The sequence below is a fragment of the Sturnira hondurensis genome, unplaced genomic scaffold (assembly GCF_014824575.4).
Source record: "Sturnira hondurensis isolate 20B ecotype Veracruz unplaced genomic scaffold, ASM1482457v3 Scaffold0012488, whole genome shotgun sequence".
Classification (NCBI taxonomy): domain Eukaryota; kingdom Metazoa; phylum Chordata; class Mammalia; order Chiroptera; family Phyllostomidae; genus Sturnira; species Sturnira hondurensis.
The window spans coordinates 1,739,615-1,757,112 of NW_028085119.1; the positions used below are offsets into that span (position 1 = coordinate 1,739,615).

The following is a 17,498-nucleotide window of genomic DNA, read 5'->3' on the forward strand; positions in this document are numbered from 1 at the left end:
GAACTTGTGTAAAGGACCCATGGACAAAGACAATGGACTGGGGCCGGGGGCGGGGCTCGTGGAGGACTGAATGTGGGAGGCAGGGGTGGGTAGGGCAAGGGAGAATAATGGGGGAGAATGAGGACAACTGTAATTGAACAAGAAAAAAAGTGTAAGTAAAAAAAGAAAAGTATCTCTGGCTCTTCACATTTCATATTGTTGGACAAGAGATCAAAGTAAGTTTAATCTCCAAGATGAACAGGACTGGGCTTCTGTACTGTTGCCCACTGGTCCAGACAGCTGCCACCCAGGTCCCACCACTCAGGTTCTAGTTCTTCCATCTGAGTGAGTAACAGCTCTGAGGCAAGCACAGCACTTGGTTTTCTTTTCAAGGTAACATATGAGTCCATTAGATGTTTGCTCTATGCCGCGCTCTCAGGGCTTCTGGGCAAAAACATTTAAAAGTATGTTTATCCTGAGACACTACCATAAAAAAAAAGCAAGTGTACATTTAAAGAAAAAAAGTTTATTTAGGCCATTGACTAGGATTGTAATAAATAATGCAATATACTAATGTAATAACAGATGTTTTCATGCACTTATCATATTTATAAATTTACAAAAAACCTGGCTTACAGGGCTATTGGGATAAATTTAGAGGAAGGTATTTGGCAATACAGTGAAAGTTAACAGTGTTAAGACTATCAAACAGATTCTCTTCCCTATCTTTTTAAAAAATACATTCTCTATATATCTGTGAATAAATGGTAGTGTTCCTTTATAGTTTCTACTTTTTATAAACATGCCAGAGCTAAGCCAAATGTCAAATGATCCAAGTGGATAAATGGTTGTTTATCAATACTTCTAATGGTGTTTCTCCGTTTCAGTTTTTAAACTCCCCTGCATTTCAATGTGGAGGCAGATAATATTGCAAGCCAGAATCATTTAAACAATAAAATATGCCTAAATGAAATAAAACCCCCAAATAGAAGTTTATAAATAGTAACTGATACTCAATATACAAATGCTATAGTATTAATCGATATTTATAATTTGATAAATGACCAATTACCTGACTGTAAAAGTGGTGGACTTTGATTAAAGCTTAATTTTGCTAGTAAATTTCACAGAGTTAAAATAGGGTAACCTTTAACATAAATAATTTAAACATATCTTAAACACTGAAAATGTGTTCTTACGTTATTTACAATTAGTCAGTGATACCAGTGTATAGCCAATCCCTCTTTCAGCATCTGCTATTACAATCTTCCTTAAACACGTATGCAAATCAGTTGAGGGAAGGAGAGCGGTCTGTCGTCCACAGCAGTTCGATGTACGGCCATTTGGTCTGAAGGCAGCGTTTAATGGGCGTGTCATCTGTTTGTAGCATCGGGTCTTCAAAACCCATAACCACCGCGGTACCCTCCACATACATTACCTGTTGAACAAAATAAAGCCACCGAGGTAAACCGATATTCTCAACATTTTATGAGGGACGCAAAATTGTTCACAGGCTAGCAAATAATGGTTTCATATGAAACTTTATATCTAATTTTATTATGATAGGAAATATAAGCAAGAATATCTGTGACTAATGTGAACATAAATTTGCAAACAAGAAACAAAACAAATTTTAACTGCCAGGTTGCCAGATGACCAGCTGATTATTAGACGGTAAGTTTTCCGCCAAAATAAGCATTCAAAGATCTGAACACACACGGTTTCTGATAAAAGAAGAATCATTCTTCGAATAACATACATCACTTGGAAGAAACTATTTATATAACAATTTATATAGTTCCTACTGTTTTAACATGGAGGCATCAGATGATCCTGCTTCCTCATGAAATGAAAAGCTACAATACAAGTACAGCCATATAGTTTAAAAACTTAATTTTCTCTTCAGTTTAAGCAATGATTTTCCAGAGTTGAAAGCAATTTGGATGTTTGACAATGAAATTTGCTATTTGTTATATTAAACATTTTTAAATGCTGTTCATGACTGTACTTTATACTGCATGAAAAATAATGAAAACATTTTAAAGGATGTCAGGACAAACAAAAATCAAACTGAAAGGTTGATACATGAAACTAACACAGTCCTCTACATGTAGTAGCAATGATCATACCAAATATAAACTAGCAGGTTGGTGTCAGAAAAAATGTTTATTAGTCTGATCAATTTACAATAAAAATCTTTTAGAAGTATCTATGAATACTTATTTAAACCTAACTTATTATAAAGGGCTCACTGTGTACATTAAGCCATTCAATCATTAATTTATTTTTGTCTGATTGTTTAAAGAAAAAACAGATATTAGACTGCCTTCTTCCAAAGTATGTATACTTATTTTTACACATTCAATAGCTGATGATACGCGATTGTAATTATGTTCTTTCAATATGAAAGTCAGAAGCTATTTGACTAATGAACCAAAAGAAATCACATTATTATCCTTAAATGAACATTTCCTTAGTAAATACAGGAATAGAATATGTTGCATTAGTAGGTAAGATAATTTGGTTTCATCAACGTACTCCTTTTCTGAGGAAGCTCTAAAGACATACTTCAAAGTGAAATATATTTTTTCATCTTTATTTGGTTAATATTAGTTTGTTCCTAGTTTTGATGAGATAAATTTACTACTAAAACTACAACTCATGCTTTCCAATTCCCCCAAGTAAAATGACAAGTTGTCTACAAAGAATATAACTCATTATAATTAACTGAATGAAAACCATGGAGAAAAAATGTAAAAGGATGTCAGGACAAACAAAAATCAGAGAAAGGTTGATACGTAAAACTAACCAAGTACTTTATATGCAGTGGCAAGGGTCAGATCAAATACAAACTGGCAGGGGAGTATCAGACAAAAATCGTATTCTGATTACAGCAGAGCTGGTTGGGCGAAGTACTGTGTGACCTACCTTGGTGGGCTGAGCCACACCTTGCCGGCTGCTGGATGATGCTCCCGCCCACTTAACCAACCTTCTCCCTTTGTTTCCTCAGATATTTTTAACACTATCTGACTAAGGTAGTCTACCGTATTTCTAGCTCCTAAGTAACTTCATAACATTATACCTCTGCAACTTAATGACAAACACACTTTACTTTATAGTACTTACACACTACAGTCACGTTAACATTTAACCTTCAATTTCGGATCTCTGTTAGTATGTCAGACGCTTGTCAAGAGCATGATTGGAAAACTTACTATACACAGGTAGCGTGACCAAGGACAGGATTGGGAATCAGGGACTCAGTTCCAATCCCTGCTCTGCCAGTGACTTCCCGTGTGACCCTGAGTGAGTCACTTAATCTCCCTGTCTCAGATGCCTCATCTGTAAAATACGGACAATATTTGACTGACCTACCTTGCAGGGATTGTGTGAGTAATTAGTGACTCGAAAGTACCTTCTATGAACAAGGCCATGTCAAAGTTCAAAATCTACACGAAGCACTCATTGACACCAGAAAATAGTCCAAGTTTTCTTATTGACAAATTTGTTATTTTACTATGTACATATCAATAACTTATCTTCTTCTGGAGAGATCTTTAGACCTAATTTAATAAAACTCCTAATATATGTTTTGTTAGGAATATAAGTCTCAGTTTTGGATTTGCTCTAACTAAAATTATGTATTTAGCATATATAACAATCTATTTTCTGTAACCATCCTTAACCTAGACAATTATGAAACCAGCATGATTGTTTCAAATAAAAATATGTTAGGCTTCATTCCTTCTAACATTAGCTATATCTACTGTGATTGCTACTTGAATAAATGCTAACACAGATATCTCATACATGGAGACAAAGCTAATAATAAAAAAGGGTGGATCAGGGAGACCAACTTTCAGATTATACCAGGCGAGTATATCGGAGGTGAGTCACCTTGGTGCCTCCCCTCATCGGTGCATTCACAGAGGAAAGCCGCAAGGCACAGTGGGCTGCGGTGCAGGCTTGCGGGTAGACCCCTAAGGTTCAGCCCCAGCTCTGCCACCTCCTGCTGCTTGACCTTAGCAAGTTGCTTACCTTCCTGCACTTCAGTTTCCTCTTCTGTAAAACGGGCATATACAGATCATACTTATGGTTATTAACTTAAATTCTTTAAAAATATTTTCTCAGTCAAAAATCTATTATCCGTGTCTTCACTGAAGTGGATCAGTAACTTTCACTGGGCTAAACTGTGCTGACTTAGTCACATCCACCCAGACAAGGGTAACATTTATACAGATGCAGTTCTTTTGTCACAGAGAAACTACTACTCCAAAATTCCAATAAAGATCTCAGTGTCACATAAATCAAGATATGACCAGTTCTAAAATACATTGTTACGGAAAAGAGACTCTTGGAATAATCTCCTCAGGTAGCAATTTTGTGGAAATCAAACACTGTCATATACCGATATACTTGTTTTATCAACCCAAGTGAAGACAAATCACTATGGGAATGAATTATCATACCTTTTCATTGTGATTCGATTGCTTCAGTCCATTGTAGTGGTAAACAGTAAAGGACTCTGGACCACTGGAGCCCTATTAGAAATGAAGTACTATTAAAACTTTGAACTACATCTTTACATCAGGCAATTTCTAATTAGCAATTGACAGTAAAATGTGAGGTTCTTAAATCCTCATCCTTGGATGGGAGACTCACTTAATAAAACAAGAAACTCTGACTTATGCGGTTCACTACCAGAAAATGTAAAAGCAGAAACAGATGCTTCTCAAGAAGAAGCTGGAAAGCGGGGAAGTGCCAATTTTTGTTAGCTCTTCCGCAGTACTCTATGCTTTAACTACTTACATGTATTACCATAACTTTTTTAAAAAAGAACAAGGTTCTAAAACACAAAAAGTATTTACTAAAACACATCTCTGACTTTTTTCTCTTGTGTAAATAACTTTCCTCAGCAAGTATGAAAAGGCAGGAATATCACTTTTACTCAGACCACAAAACATATATGCAGCAATACTTTCAATCTGGTCCACAGTACTGAATTAGGGGTTTCCATCCCCCCAAATATCACTTGAATGTTGTGAACTTTTAAATACTGAAGACAGCATTGTGAGAAATGAAAACACATAATTAATGCTTAGAGACTTTAATATTCAGTAAAGAAAGGATACTGTATAAATCATTATACCAAACTTTCAGAAAAACTGATCGTATTATTCCTACTGCCTGCACCCTGGTTCTTAGTTACTAGCACATTCCTACTGTCTGCACCTGGGGTCAAGTACAACTCTCTTAACCTAGCATTCAAGGCCATTCATTAATGGTCTGGTGCACTGAAGGTGCCTGGCTCCACCGATTTTTCTCAGGGCCTATACCTGTCTTCCTGTGCCTATCCCTTGTCTTCTGGCCATATCTGACTGATACAAGGATGGGGAATGTGACATACGTAGCTGGGCCAGCGTCCCTCCTTAGAATTATTTTCCAATTGGAACTAAGGGAGGAGAGTTCCTGGCAACTGTGTGTAGCTTCCATTTCCCGGAAAACAATAGGCTGAGAGAGTGTAGATACTCCGGAGGGAGGAAGGATACAAGATGGAGAGACTGCCCCGTCCTAGAGGGTCCTAGCGCTGCCTTCAGTGCTTGTTCGACTCCTCCGAACTACTCCTGCCAACTCATACTCGTCCTTCCCACTTAAGTCAGTGCAGACTGGAGTCTGTGACTTGCAGCCAAGACTCTTAAAACACAGGACCTAACCCACCTTTTCGGTCCTGTCTGCAACTACCACCTTTCTAGCTCCTCATCTCAGCTGAACGCATCACTCATTTTCCCACGAAAAGACCTTTTGTTGTTTCTTCTTTGCATATTTATGATCGTTTTTCACTTCTCTCTCAAATGCCTTTTTCTCTTCTCTCATTTTCAAGACCTGGTTCAAACCCTACTTTTTCTGTAAAGTTTTTCTTTACATAAATACACCTGTTTATTAATTTGGATTGTTTATAATTTGGGGCCTTTATAACAATAACTTTCTCAAAACTTAATTTGGAAATACTACTTGGTATTATCTCTTCAATTGTTATTTTGAAAGATTATTTAAAATTTTATTTTTAACTCTTCATTCTTATATTCCCACCTAAAATCCAAGCTCTCTTACAAGTTTTTTATCTTACCAACAATGCTTCATAACAAATAGAAAAATCAATTTATTTGATCATTTCCTCAATTATACTGAGTCAGTGCAATTATTTACTTAGATAATTTGGCTGTTGATTTTCAGAGTTAATGTACTTTAATTGACAATATAAATACTGTGGTTGAATACAATTTAAATTCTCTAGTTCTAGTCATTAACAACTGGCATAAAATACTAAAGTATCACAAAGCAGTTTAACGAAATGGTAAAGTGCTTAGTCTCTAGGGTCAGGTCACTACACTGGACTCTTGAATCAGCCCCTTATTGCTATATAATCTTAAGCAATTTCCTAAGTTCTCTAATCCTAAAATTTCTCATTGCCAAAATGGGAAAAATATTACCTAATTTATAAGGCACATGGTGCCTGGTGAATAGTATATGGTAGCTGCTTCTGCTATTCTTATAAACAAATTGCCTTAAATGCTTATGAATATTTCAAAAACTTTCCCCCTGCCTCTGTTTCATAGCAAAGAAATGCTCTTCCCTAGTACCTACTTTAAGCATTCGTAAAGATTAGTGAAGTTACATATCTTCCTGGCTGTCCTTCTGACTCTAGTTTTGACTTAATATATTCCTGATTAATTAAATGTTTACCAAGGATCACTATCATGGTCTGTTAGTACAAAGCAGTATGTGAACAATGGCCCAAATGAGTGACAGTCATTTTGCATTTGTGACTATAGAGAAAGAGGACATCAGTGGTATGAGCTATGATCAGAGAAGTTCTGGGACACGGAGAGAGGTCTGAGCTCTCGTGCGCAGTGAACAGGTAAGAACGTGCCAGGTCTATCTCTAAAGCAGTGGGTCTCAAACTTTGGCAACATCACATCAGAATCCCCCAGAGGCCCTCAAACCCACTGCTAGGCTCCCCCACCAAAGCTTCCGATTTACTAGGTCAGGGGAAGACTGAGAATTTGCATTTCTCCCAAGTTCATGGAGACCACACTTTGAGAACTCATGGCTCTACAGGAAACCAAGAGCAGAGTAACATGCTTTGGTTGAGGAAAGAGCATGAACTACACAGGAACAGTGAGATAAGTAGGTTCAGATGCTGCATTTGTTCAGAATAATAATGGCAGGAAATAAATAACCACTAAGGCATGAACTTGGAGAGAACAAAAAAAAATGGTAAAGTCTGTCATCTGTAAAAGAGAAGGAGCCTGGAATTCTCTAATTACCTCAAAGAATGCTAAAATTAAAAAGTTAATTTCTTAAACTATCAAGTTCTTAGAACTATAAGAAATATTATATAATTAACTAAATATAATTATGGTTGGTATTTACTTTGTTTATATTTCCTAATGACTTCAAAATCTTCCCAAAATTAAAAACAAATATTATCTTTTTATTGTCTTATAACTAAAAAATCATATGTCTCTAAAATGTTCTGACAGCAGTCTTGAAACAAATTAAAAGTAAAATTAACATTATTGTCTAAAACATTTAAAATGCTAAAATTTGTTAAATATTTATTATGATATCTAAAACATAGTATTAGAGTCTAAAAAAGAACTGTTCAAAACACCCTAGCAGTTGGGAGTATGAACAAATATAACAATCCAAGAGTCTCGTTAATAATATCAGAAAAAAATTTATTTTTGCATGAAGCATTTACTAAAACTTTTAAAAGTCTAATAGCTATAATGTGATATCATTAGTTACTTTTTTAAATTTTCCTTCACTCTTTGCTCACAGATGTTTAGAAAATATGGGTTCCTTTTTCTTTTTTAGTTACCCAGATTAAATGTCAATAATATTGTCTACTCCATTAAAGACAATATAAATGATATCAAATTAACAATTATATGTTAACATTTAATCATTTTATCAACACTTTTAATCACTTATTTTTTTAATTATCCTTTTATAATTAAATTTTGGGGGTTACACTGGTTAATAACATTATTTAGGTTTCAGACGTGCATTTCTATGACACATGATCAGTACACTGCATGTGTGCCCACCACCCAAAGTCAAATCATCTTCCATCACCACATATTTGGCTGCCTTTACCCTTTACTGCCTCTCTCCCTCTGGTAACCACACCCTCTTTCTCCAATCATCTATGGATGTTTTGTTTGTTTCCATGTCTTGTCCACCATGAATAATGCTACAATGAACACAGGTATGCATATATTTTTGCCAACAAGTAAGTGTTTTTAAGTTTTTTTGGTAGATACCCATAAGAGGATTGATTGCTGGGTCATATGGTAACTCTATTCTTAATTTTTTGAGGAAGCTTCATACTGTTTTCCCTAGTGGCCGTACCCATTTACATTCCCACCAGCAGTGAACGAGGGTTCCTTTTCCTCCACAGCCTCTCCAACACTTATTACTTGTCTTGTTGGTAACAGCCATTCTAACAGGTGTGCGGTGGAACCACATTGTAGTTTTGAACTGCATTTCCTTGATAGCTGGTGAAGTTGAGCATCTTGTCATATCTGTTGGCCATCTGTATGTCTTTTTAGAAGAAGTGTCTGTTCAGGTCCTCTGCCCATTTTTTAATTGAATTATTTGGTGTATTTTTGGTGTTGAGTTGTATGAGTTCTTTACATACTTTGGATTTTTTTCACTTGACAATACATCTCTTTTATAATAGAGACAGAATATAAATAGGCATTTCTATTAAAACAATGAACTTTAAATTATGGTAATATCTGATGAAGGGATGAGAATATACCTAGCTAAATAATTTGGTTTATGGCAAATCCTCCACATAAATAAGAAAACACAGGAAAAGACAGGTGTAGGCTGTAGAAATGGCTTGCCAATGATGCACACATAACTCAAAAGAGTATTGAGACTAGCACGGATTCTTACTAACGGAGCTGCTCTCCGAGCCCAGTGGGAAACATGTCCCACTGTAAAGCAGCATAGCTCTACTCAAAGGTTTTTCTTTGACTCACCTAGAATTTTCCTGGAACTCAGGTTCACTACTGGGAGCTCCCACTACATATAGGCTCCTTTACCTTTCTAGTATCGAGAAAGTTCTAAAAAGATACACACGAATCTACTGACACTAGTTACCTGACAGAAGGAAAACAGGGGTGACAGTGGATAAGAGTCTTTCTCTTTTTACTCCCCATACTTCTCAGTTTTACGCTTTCTTTGGAAAAACAGTTCTGTTGTGTGGGTGTATGGGGGTATACACTACGTCCCACCACTCCTCACCTCAAAGTTCTGTATGACTGTGTCGAAACACACACATCCTTCTATCCTCTCTGTACCGCCAAGTTACATAATACTGCTTTTTTTAGTCTCAGATCTGCATGTTAGAACATTTTACATGAGTAGGAGAAAAAAATGCTAAAACAATCACAGATGATTATCCCAATAGAACAAAATTAATTTCTTCAACTATGTTACCTGATCAGGAAAAAATTCTTGAAGAAATGGGCCCAAGAGTATGATTCCTAATCCTTCTGGGTCTAATTTATTTTTCATGAGAGTTATACTGTGGGGAGAGAGGAAAAAAATAGTGGATACCAAAAGAAAAAAAGTTTGTTTTTCTTCTTTCATGATTAAATTACTGGTACTATAACACTTTGACTGCCAAAAATCTTAAGAACTGTTCCTTTTAGCCTCTTAATGACATCTGATTTGCCAAAACTTGGTTATTTTTAAACCAGAATAATCTGTTACTATTTAGAATTTAAATTATGACGATGACTTTGGAATATTGCTCCTTATTAGGTAAAGTAATTTTAAAACTTAGGCTTATAAACACAGGCTTACAACCCCACAAAGGCAAATTCTCTTTGCTTCATAGGTATGCCCCATTTTAACAAATGAAGCACTTAACTTAAAAATGCTTATATTAAGCTCAAGGAGAAAAAGAAACAGTGTCCAAGGGAAGTAGTGCATCAGATAATCAAAAACATCTCATAAAAAGCTTACTTTTAAGAAAAGAATGAGGTGAAGGCTTGAAGTTCTTAGGTAATGTAACTTGAAGGTTAAAGAGGTGAAGATAATTCTCAAAGAGCTAAGGTATACTGAATTACAGTAAGTGGTAAGTATCCTTCACTGTTCCAGGAACAGCCTCAACTAGACAGTGCTTTGCATAACCCTTACCATTTAGGCTGGTGAAAGGTATTAAGTTTGACTAGAAAGAAGGCAGAGAGAAATAGCAGACTGCAGTTTGAAGGATTTTAAAAATGAAAACTTTCTAAACAGAGCATTTTCATTTTCCATATTATCTTCCAAACAATAAATGCCAAGTTAAGTACACCTTATTATTAAACATGCAAAGGATGTGACATTTTAAAGGGTCTGAGTAAGGGCAGAGGTTATGACACCAAACAAATGAAGGTAAAGCACATTATATATAATACATTTAAGTTATTAATCCTAAGTTTGGCCCTGCGAATTTATGGGCCATCGTGTATTACAAACTAGACCCAATTACAGAGTGAATAACTGAGTCTAATTTTTTAGCTACTTCTAGAAAAACTATCTGACTAAATTGTACTCATTTTATTCAAGGCATGCTATGTATTCGGATGAAACAAGGAAAAATGAAGTACAGTGGTACCTCGGTACTGGTCCATTCGCTCCAGAACCTTGAGTGCCGAAAACAATGAGTACTGAATGCATTTTTCTAGTGACAAGTGATGAAGCATTTTCTCTTACAGGGTGGCGCATTGTGACGCATGTAAATTCTAACAAGTGCAACAGTCCCCAGCAAGCACTGAGTGCTGAAACACTTTTTTCTCGTCAAAATACAACAAGTACAGGGTCTGACGAGCTCTGAGTGTGGTTTTACCAAGTCCCGAGGTATGGCTGTACATAATATATAGCTATCTATGTAAGAATTTGAAAACAAAATAATAACGTTTCTTTTTCCCTCCTTCCTGTCTTAAGAATTGGCAGTAACCAAAAATACCTAAATTAAATTCTCTTTTGCAAATTAGAACAATGAAAACAAGATGGTCTCCACTTGGAAATCAGTTTAGAAGAAATACACTAATTACTATTATTCCATTTATTGGTCCAGTTAAACACCCTCTGAATTTCTCCTCTTTAAGCTGGGAACAGCAATTATGTCTGTTAAGACTGGATAACATCACAGCTCTTGACAGTAAGATTGAGACATTAATTCAAACGTGATTGGTTTGTAAATGTATATGTATTTCATACTGTCAAAGAAAACACCTGATTTACCTAAAAAGAGAATCGGATCAAGTTTTAAAAACCATGTGTATCAACATATTTTACGTTGCTTTTGCTGAACTCTTTCCTTAAATGTTTTTTGTTCATTGTCAAAAAGATGTTCAGAAGGTAAAAAAATTGTGCAGATAAAACAAAAGTTAGCGCAGATCATAGGTGATTTTTATTTTATTTCCACTTTTGATCAGCCTATGTCCAATTAACAAGAAAGATATTCTCATATACAATAAAGATCCCAAATTTATGGAGGAAGTTATATATGTAACAAATGTACAAGTATAACAGTGAGACAGAAGATACAATATTAGTAGTGTTAGGCAATACTTCCATACTTTCAATACTGAAAAACTCTGTTCTCTGATACTCTGGGTCACCTACAAGGTTTCTGATCAGTTAATTAATCATCTAGAAACATCTTTGATCTAATGAAAATCCCACTTATTTAAGCAGGACGATTAGCAATATAGATATTATAAGACCTGTCATTACATGTGCTGAAACTACTAAAGATATGGACAAAATTTTTCATGGAAAAGGTTTGCAATGAGGAAAACAACATTTAGTTTGTTAAAAGAGACATTTTACATTTTTAGCACTTTTTCAGCAGGAGAGTAAGTGCACAGTGGGAAGGGGCAATCATTTTAAGCATGTGAAGTCTCTGCTATTAACACTGATTAGTCTGATTTACTCATAAATCTTTGCTTTATGTAAAGTGCTATGGTTCATATGTGCAGGTTTAGATTTTTAAAAGAGCATAACTGTGTACGTTTTCAATTTAGTGGAATTTTTTAGTTGGTTATATAACGGTTCCTATTTACTTACTACTCAGGATCTGAAACGAGGTCCAGCGCTTTCATCACATCTTCTAGTAGTGAATCGGGGATGAATCCATTATCTGGGGGGAAAATGGACACAACCCGGATACAAGTTTACTCGAGAAATGCCATTACCACTGATCAGATTCCAGTGGGTGGAGGGGTGGGGAATCACATAAAATGAATATAAAGAGTTAAGAAACAGTTTATTAAGTTTATTTTAGGTACAATGCCTATTATTATTAGACATTTTCTTATATTCATTCTCTTGGGCACATAGGCAAATATTTATTTTCAAGGTTAGTTTCTGAGAACTCAAAGGAAACCTTAAAGCCAAATTACCTTTTAAAACAGGCCTATAAATTAAAAAGATAAAATTTTTTTCTACTCAGTTATAACAAATATTTACTAATTAGGTATATCTTTCAATAATGTGAACCTTTAAATTCCCTTTAAGAAATCAAGTTAAAATAATTCTTTACCAAAAAATTCCTGTCTTCACAATGTTAACTTTTTGAAGAATGTTAATAATCCACTGATATTCAGATAACTAACAATATATGAACAAGAAAAGATATCCTTGTGAAAGCTGCAGCTTTCACTGGAAAAAGTAGAATCAAATGTTGATAAAGACTAGCTTAAGGAAAACATGCCTTTTCTCGGACTTGATGAGGAAACAGCGCTAGCACATGGCCCCTGGCTCTCGTGATGGGACAGAAAGTGACACACGCACACAGCCTGCAGGACAGTCTGACGTCGCTGGGGTTTTAAATGAGCAAGTTGTTCATTCCCTTAAATGTGCGGTGCCTGAGTTCTACTTCTTTACTCATTCCTGAAGACTGTCTCAGCTTTAAATCAACGTCTAACACAATATCCTTTTCAGGGATTAGACACTTTAAAAATAATCTTGTCATGGAGACCAAGATGTCCAAGACAATCAAATAACGGAATAAAGTGTGGCTGCTCTTCAGCATGCAGCACCGCTCTGTCGCTATGGGAAAGGAAACTGAGTGGTTACGATTTTAAAATGGTGTTTTCTTAAACCTCATAAGCAGATGTTTATTCATTTGAAGACAACCTGCCTTGACGAAAAGGCTAAGATTCATTTAGGGTACTTAAAAAATGTACAATTTTTGTGGAAGCAAAAGAAAAAAATAAACAAATGGGACTGTATCAAACAGAAGTTTTTACACAGCAAAAGAAATCAAAAAATAAAAAGACAACCCACTGAATGGAAGAACATATTCGTCGATATATTTGGTAAGGGATTAATATTCAAAATTTACAAAGAACTTTGAAAACTTACCACCACCACCACCACAACAAACAATGCAATTACAAAAGGACCTGAATAGACACTTCTCCAAAGAGGACACATAGATGGTTGACAGGTATATGAAAAGATGCTCTAAGTCACTAATTATCAGAGAAATGCAAATTAAAACCATAACAAGATATCACCTCACACCTGTCAGAATGGTTATCACCAATAAAGCAACAAACAAGTGTTGGTGAGGATGTGGAGAAAGGGCAACCGTTCTGCACTGTTGGTAAGAGTGCAGACTGCTGCAGCCAGTGTGGAAAGCAGTATAAAGTTACCTAAAAACATTACAAAGGAACTGCCTTATAACCCAGTGATTCCAATTCTGGGAATTTATCCAAAGAAACCTGAAACACAAATTCAAAAGAACATAAGTACCCCCATGTTCACTGCAGCACTATTTACAATATCCAAGATTTGGAAGCAGCTCAAGTGTCCACTGGCAGACGAGCGGATAGTGGATAAAACAACTATGGTACTCTTACACAATGGAGTATTACTCAGCTGTAAAAAAGAAGAATACGTTACCCTTTGCTACAACATGGATGGACCTGGAGAACATTATGCTAAGTGAAATAAGCCAGTCAGAGAAAGACAAATACCATATGATTTCACCCATATGTGGAATCTAATGAACAAACTGAACTAACAAGCAAAACAGAGACAGACTCAGAGAGCAGGCTGACAGCTCTGGGGATATGGTATTTGGGGGAGTGGAGGGATTGAGTAAAAAAAAAAAATGAACTCATGGACATAGGCAACAATGAGGTGACTGCAGTGGGGGGAGGTTGAGGGTGCGGGTATAAGAGGGTATCAGGATAAACGGTAATGGAATAATACAATAAAATGTAGTAAAAATGTGCAATTTTTAAAAAGTGAAGTCTCAGAATAATTCAAATGTGTCAAGTTACCAATAGTATAAGGTAAAGTGAATAATGAACTTGTATCAAGCTCTATAAACCTAATTTTGATGAGTTTGAAATATAGAAAATATTTTTGCTCAGTTAAGTCACAGCCAAAAAACTCAGTATCTCTAAAAGTAAAACAGGCTTCACTTGGCCCCTGGCAGGCAGGAACAGTAATCTGGAACAGTTTCTGTGTTTGCAGGCTATCATGGACATCCACTTGGCTGGACAGAAGCAGTGTGCGTTACCTGTTCTTTGGGGGTTTTGAATGGTGACAGTCTTATCTAGTCTCACTATAGCCTGAGACTCAGCTCCCATGCCCCAGAAAGCACTAAGTGGCTGAATAAAGACACAAACCGCAGATAGGAAAACAACAAAGTTTTTTTCTTGCCTCAAATACGATTAACATCAAGTTTAAATATTCCAACATATTTTTAAGGTACCTATGAGATTTACAACTTGTAAGCATTCTCTGGAGTGCAGCAATAACTACACTAAACCAGTACATTTTGTACATACAGTCTTTATAACTGAAGACTATAATATAATTTTCTCAGTACCTCCAAGACTTTACCCAAGATTAAAAGAGATCTGGAAACCGCTTACCTCTTTGAAACATTTATTTTGATGTTACTTTATTCTCTAATCATACCTATCAGAAAAATTCTTCATAAAATTATTGAAAAAGAACATAATCATTAAGCCTAAAACCAGATGGAACTAGTATTTACTCAACTGATTCCTTAGAGAATACGGAAATACAGACACGATGATGATAAAGACCTCAATACACAGCAAAAAAGAGCGGAAAAAATCCAAGAGTACAATTGTTGACTAGTCGGCAGACCTAAGAACCACTAAAAGAACACACAGAACTTGAATACATTGGTAAGTTAACCAATGAATATAAAACAGACTTTCACAGGCTCAGAGGAATAGGGACTCGGAGAGGGAGGACTAAAGAAGGCACAGCAGTAGTAATGGTAAGCAGCTACTGTGTAAAAACTGAATACAGTTAAATTGTATTTTAAAACACTTGAAAAAGAGGAAAAAAAGCTGTTTGTTTAAAAACAAGCTTGTTTGTTTTTTCAAACCAGCAAACAAACTGTGAGAACCGCCAAGCTCCTAGCAGCTGAGAGGATAAACACCTCAGTGCAAAGGCTTAGCAGTGCAGGGGGTGAATATTAGTTCAGTGAGTCTGTCGTTTCCTGGGTTAGAAAACCATCCCATCATTGTGCAGAAATCAGTTAGACTTTATGGAGAAAAGCACCAGTCTGTTCTGAAAGATGAGGGAATACAAGGGAGCACCTGAAGGGGAAAATCCTGTCAGGTCCCTTTTAACTGGGGCACGAGCGAAACCAGGCGCTTCGAGAAGAAAGCAAACGTCAGGAACTGGCAGAGGGCCAGGGACAGCTCGTGAAGAGCCTGGGGCCAAACATTCGGGACTGCAACATTTTCAAACCATTGCAGGTAAGAGTTTCTTGGGAATAAAAAGAAAATGGGGATAGAAAAAATATTAAAAGCTGGTTGCTATTTGTTTTAGTCAAATAATTACTAGTTATTTTATTTTTACTAAATGTTACATTAGACTTTACCTATTATTTTAAAATTTTAATAACATACCTACAATTTAATATAACTCTTGTTGAAAAAAGTATGTGACTTTGGCCCCTGAGCAAAGTTAAGACATTTTCATATTTCAGCTGCCTTGGCCTCCTTGCCTTAGTATTCCTACTGGTTTGCTCAGCTGACTGCGGCAGGTGAGGAGCTCCTGGATGGCAGGGGTCCCTAAATCCACGGCCTGGGTCCGTGCCTGGTACAAGTATCTGCCCAGTAACATTTGTGACATTTAATTATTCAAGCTAATCCTCACTTCAAGTTTCAACAAACCAGTCCATTCAGACACCATGGTTTTTCAAAAACAGGTTTGTGAACTGAATGTGTTAAGTTCAGAAAGAAGTGAGTAGTTAATTTCTGACCTGACCTGGAGAATCACTTCTATCAGGGGATGAAAAAAATTGCAAAGCAAAACATAGTGGCAAGACACAAAAAAGCTATGGCTGGGGCAGCAAGAAAGAAAGAGCGAGCGATGGCAACACCGCAGCAAAGGGAAGAACGGTGGGGGAAAGGGCGGAACAGGAAGCAGCCAGAATGCAGAGGAGGAGACAGTATCGGTTAAAAGGCATAGGAAACACTGAATTAAGCAAAAGACAATTTTTAGGTCATGTCTAAGGACTGGTATCACTGAAACAATCTACAAGTACAATTATTCTTCAAGATTAAAAAATGCAGCACAATGAAATCATTCAGACAAAGGATGGCTCTCAATATATTTTAGCCACTTTAAAAATAGTATTTAAAGGGCTCCTTTCAAATCACTGTTTTCCTCACCCAAATAGGGTTCCTTCCTGAGATGTAATTCTGAGAAAGTTAAAAAAAAACACCAAATTTAAAAAAATCATTGGGTGTAGTATGAAAACGTGTCTATCGCTTCAAATTCTATCTATGTAGAATTCTGTGTCTTTGGACACTACTGAATAAGCTCTATGGCACACATTTTTTAAATTTTTTATAAAACAACAATATGGTCAATTTATTGAGTATTTAAATAATCATGTAAAGTAGATACCAAGTCCATTCATGGATGAGAAAACCGAGGTTAAGAACACCACACAGTTAATAAGAGTATCCGAGGTGGTCTCTAAATCCAAGCTCCTGATACCAGTTGAGTGCTTTTAGTTCTCAACAAGTTATAAACTGTCACAAGGTTAGTTTTCTGAAGAAAATGGTAATGATAATCTCTGCCTACCTTGTGGGTTTAAGGTAAGGTTTTAATGAAACCATACAGGTAAAGTGCTTTATAAATTTTATGTCTCGTACAAAGGAGGATATAATTATTTCCGTTTTTAGACAGGCCCCAGCTTCAAAAGATCATTAATAAATTTACCTGCGTAGAACACTGAAAATGTAGTTTCACAGCAGCAATGCTATAAGTGGTGATTAACCTGCACAAGTCCATTTAATTCATAATATGCCTAAAGCATGGTGCCCACAGGGTTATCACAGGTCTCCCTAAATGGCAGACCCATGAGCAGCCAGGGCAGGAGCCGGCACAAAGACAGTCATCAGTACCAGAACTCAAATTCTTTTTCTTCACTCTAG

The 17,498-nt window shown here is 36.1% G+C and overlaps 1 protein-coding gene across 4 annotated transcripts in view; it reads right to left on the minus strand.

The window, feature by feature from the left end:
* Positions 1–485: 485 nt before the first annotated feature.
* MINDY3 (MINDY lysine 48 deubiquitinase 3) overlaps positions 486–17,498 on the minus strand; it is a 95,306-nt gene continuing 78,293 nt past the window's right edge. For 3 of the 4 annotated variants that reach the window (XM_037060760.1, XM_037060762.1, XM_037060761.1), the window contains 4 exons: positions 12,118–12,190; positions 9,496–9,583; positions 4,449–4,520; positions 494–1,417 (listed from right to left, as the gene is read on the minus strand). In XM_037060760.1, coding sequence (XP_036916655.1) covers positions 1,268–1,417; positions 4,449–4,520; positions 9,496–9,583; positions 12,118–12,190 — 383 coding nt within the window. In that variant the 3' untranslated portion in view covers positions 494–1,267. Of the gene's footprint in view, positions 1,418–3,194; positions 3,322–4,448; positions 4,521–9,495; positions 9,584–12,117; positions 12,191–17,498 lie in introns of all 4 variants that reach the window. The other variant, XR_005068618.1, reaches the window with a different exon arrangement.